Source organism: Trametes versicolor, assembly GCF_000271585.1.
Source record: "Trametes versicolor FP-101664 SS1 unplaced genomic scaffold TRAVEscaffold_71, whole genome shotgun sequence".
In the NCBI taxonomy this organism is placed as follows: Eukaryota; Fungi; Basidiomycota; class Agaricomycetes; order Polyporales; family Polyporaceae; genus Trametes; species Trametes versicolor.
Window position 1 is genome coordinate 1 of NW_007360391.1, and position 4,007 is coordinate 4,007.

The 4,007-nt window shown below is 55.1% G+C and overlaps 2 protein-coding genes across 2 annotated transcripts; both read right to left on the reverse strand.

Moving 5' to 3' along the window:
* Nucleotides 1-409: 409 nt before the first annotated feature.
* TRAVEDRAFT_137593 (uncharacterized protein) lies at nt 410-1,914 on the reverse strand (the record flags this gene model as incomplete). The annotated part of the gene is made up of 4 exons (XM_008047604.1): nt 410-769; nt 832-1,073; nt 1,130-1,440; nt 1,511-1,914. The coding sequence occupies 4 exons, from the start codon at nt 1,912-1,914 to the stop codon at nt 410-412; spliced, it is 1,317 nt and encodes a 438-aa protein (XP_008045795.1).
* Nucleotides 1,915-2,505: 591 nt separating this feature from the next.
* Nucleotides 2,506-3,060, reverse strand: TRAVEDRAFT_91364 (uncharacterized protein; the record flags this gene model as incomplete). Its single annotated transcript, XM_008047605.1, has 1 exon — nt 2,506-3,060. A coding segment is annotated over one exon (555 nt), but the record flags the coding sequence as incomplete, so codon positions are not given.
* Between the last annotated feature and the right edge of the window lie 947 nt (nt 3,061-4,007).

The window sequence follows — 4,007 nt, forward strand, 5'->3', positions numbered from 1 at the left end:
AATGCCTAAGGCCCAGCAGAGATGAGAGTGTCAAGAGCTGATTACAAGCTGGTGTGGTCGTAGTTCAAGCACAAGAAATTTAATATGAAGCGCGCACGAGTCGCTTCGTTTCACGGGCGCCTATAGTATCGTAACGCGTTAACTCTGATCGTCGACGTTGAGCTGCCATGGATGGCTGAGTATCAAGCAGTGGGCCTATGCACGCATGATCTACGTTGAGAAGCTCAGAACATATATCTATATGCAACCAGTTGTAAATTAAGCCATGCAAAAAACCCCCGCGGCCTGCGCTCGAACGGCCATTTGTACTCGAAACGGCTGTTCAACGTAATCATTAGTGCGCGAAACCACTTCACACTGGCGAACCGCGAAAACCGGGCCTGGGCGGGTACTCGCACTCACAAAGATATTAGTCTTCGCCATCCAAGTATAGGGCGCGTGAGAGGCTACCGCTGCGGTCAATTATTGCATATTGGCCGCGGTCCTTGATGCGCCCGACGACACACTGGATGGTTGTAATATCGACGTAGTCAATCGCACCCAACCTGGAGTAGTAGTGGATGTCGAGTTCGTTGTTGGAACGCTGTATATCACAGGTTTGGATGGCGGCGAGGAGAACAGGGGGAGGGGGCTCGGACGCATGAATCGTCGCCGGCATGGTAGACAGCTGGACGACGAAGATACGTTGAAGTTGTCCGTACAGGGTTTTGGGCTCGAGGACTATCGGGCGGTTGCGATGGCGCGTGTTCCTGTCAACTAGTACCTCATACTAACCCATCGGTCACACATGTGAGCACAATGTACAACTTGATGTAAAGGAAAGACACTCACCCGAACAAATGTGGCATCGCGTGCATCCTCTCCCGGCTTGTCCATAGCAGCCGCCCGGATGGTGTCACCATCATTCAGTACACGCACCTTTCCCCATTCCTCGATCTCCGCAGGCAGCGCACGGCGGAGGATGTGCGGGGGAATGCTTTCAAACCGAGTACAGAGTGCACTGGTGATCTTGTTTGATAGGCTGCGATCTAGCGACGTGTTGCGGCGAGCAGGAAGGAGGATGCAAGTGTCGTCTATAGGTATGATCAGTATTCCTCTAGGAACACTCAAATGTGAGAGGGTGGCTTACATCCTGGGACACGTCTTCCTTTAGGTGCAGTAGCAGGTGGGCTGAGCGCGAGCTGAGAACGCGCATGAGGACCGTAGATGAGCTTGATCTGCACAAGACGAGCCTGATCGAGGACATAGCGGTTGAGAGATGAGTAGGGAAACCGACGGCTGCGGATCGCGGGCTGCAGCGTGCCGCAATAGCGCTCCATCACAAACGCCCATGACGCCCAAACCGGGCCCGCATTCATAATGCTGTCCGCTATATGCAGGAGCGCGTGGATCGTGACAGGGCAAGCAGAAAGTCGATCGGGGTTATGCTGATAATAGAACCTGGAAGGCGAAGTAAAAATGGCGGTAGTCAGTATGAATTTCATCTGTCATGGACAAGGACCGTACGTACTCCTCATACTGGAGAACCCATTGCTCAAACCCGGTCCGGATCTCGGCGAGCTCATCACTCGTGATCTCGAACTGTAAGCAGCGTCGGATGAGCTTGACAAAAAGAACGAAGTGATCGTAGTATCTGCGATGCTTGAAGCGCCGCTCGAGGAGGACTGGGCCAATGTATTGTGTCCAAAATGACCGCGTATCTGCCGTCCATGATGTCTTGTCACTGGCGACGTTGGGCGGCCGCGGACCAAAGACGTAGGGGATATAGTTACCCGCCTCCGCACTGGCTGCACCAACCGCCTCCCAAACCGTCGGTTCGATCTCGTAGTCGCCAGAGCCGCAATCGAGTCCCTTGTACTGCCCCGTCCAAAGCTGCATGAGGTTCTTCATAACGTTCTCCCAGATAAGATGCATGAAGTCGTATGGAAAGGAATTGGGGAAGGACAGAGAAGGGAGTGTGCTCAGGAGAGGGATGCCCTTGATTCCGTACAGCTTCGAAAGCTTCTCCTCATCGGAGACCGTGCGTGCGAATTGAACCTCTTGTGCCTGTTCGAGGAAAGTAGTGTGTGTGCGCAGAGGGAGAGCGTGGGGATCGTAGATGCGGATCGCAGCAGGATCTGCCCGAACTTCGGGGTGTTGGGCCCGATGGAGGGGGACATAGAGTGTTTTATTGCGGGAGTCAGGGGTACGAATACCACGAACAGAGCACATTCGACAGGGAGAGAGGCCGTTGTGGCCTTTCATACGCATTACCATTGAGATCGCAGGAATGTCGCCAAAGACCAGAATGAGATATGCGCGGAGCGCGAAGAACGTGTCAGAGATGATGTCGTACGTGTGAACCCCGACTGACAGCCGGAGAAGCTCCTGCGTGAGCGGCCATAAGAAGGAATCGAAGTCTGCAGGCTTCTTTGGCCCCGGGATGATACCAAGACCCATCACGTTCGCCAGAAGGGTGCGTATCTCTGGTGGGAGGTTGTAGTTGATGAGAATGAGAGGCCATGCTGTTTTCGTACGCCGCTTGAAGGGGGCGAACCCATCGGTGGAGAGGCCAAGGGCGATGTCACGGGCGTCGTCGAAGTAACGGTGTGGCAGCTCCCGTTCGCCGATTGCAACATGCTTGCCCAGCAGCGACTGATAATGGGCCGAGTCCATGACGTCCTTGATGATGCCGTCTTCATGGACGTGCTCCTTCGCGCGGTATTGCATCTGTGTCGCCCGTTCGCGGTTCTCCTGTTGCGCCTTCAAACGGGGGATGACTGGGAGATAGATGAACTGATTACGAGGGCGCCCACTGGAGTTGCGGCGCTGCTGTCCACAGACGGGACAGATATCCTCGGTTTCATAAATCCCCGTATATGCCAGGCACGAGTTGACGCAGCAGTCGTATACTTGCGGTGCGAATCCAGACAAGCGAGACGCGTATGCCTGAACGGACTTCCAGCTCTCCAGACTAGAGTGCGGAAACGTCTGGGGCAATTTAGCGAACGTTCTCCCAGACATATGGCTTTCGACTTTGAGTGCAAAGGGCCGAAGGTTTTCAAGGTCCTCTTCCGTAAGATGGTGCCCTTCAGATATGGCAGCGGTTTAAGTTGTGGCGGTAGCTACGCATGACATGCTGTCACACACCTGATATGATCCTTGCCCTGATGAAGCCTTCCGCAAGTTCGTCCCAGACAGAGATGGCTTCGAATTCTCGATCACGAGCAGCATGCGCGTCACGGGGGCCGTCAATATCCAGCTCGTCTTCAGGGTCCTGGTGAGGCTCCTCTGGCTCGTTGTCCGGGAGCTCGTCTTCCTCGTCCACGTCCTCAACTGTTGTGCGAGGACGCCCTTGCCACACACGCCGTCGGATGGCCTCCGTCGCCGCTTCCAAGTACTCGTCTGCAACCGCTGGAAGGTTAGGAGCATCGGGTACTGGTGGCTCATCGAGAACCATAGGGATACGATCTGGAGGGGGGCTGAAGTCGGGTACGTTGTTGTATTCATCTTGACAGGACAGCTCAGGGATACATGCTTCCGGAGTGAGCAACCGGGACAACCGACTCACCTTCGACCATAGCATGATCTGCCACCAGCTGGGATGTGTGCGCACCCGGGTGTTTTGCACCCCGACGAAGTGAAGTCTGAGCGCGTGAAAGCGCAACCCTGGGTAGATGCAGGCTTCTCTGAAGTGCTGCCGCCGCCGCACGTAGAAGTATGGGACCTTTTCCCCGGCGATGCGCACGCGCGGTTTTTGCAGTCACCGACTGGCCACAACCGCACCCACACGGAGACCGTGCATTTGCTGCGGGAGGACCCATTCAGAGGTCGGACTGGTGCTAGACCCGGAAAAGTATGTCCATGAAGCTGCCAGGGAGGCTGAAGACGTCGAAGAGCCGGCAGTGAGAGTTCGAGGTTGACAGTGAGATTGACCTGATCGCACAGGCGCTGACGGATTGAATGCGGGTTCAAAGTCGTATTCAAATTAATCGTATGCGGGCGACATGCCGTTACTGAATAGGAAC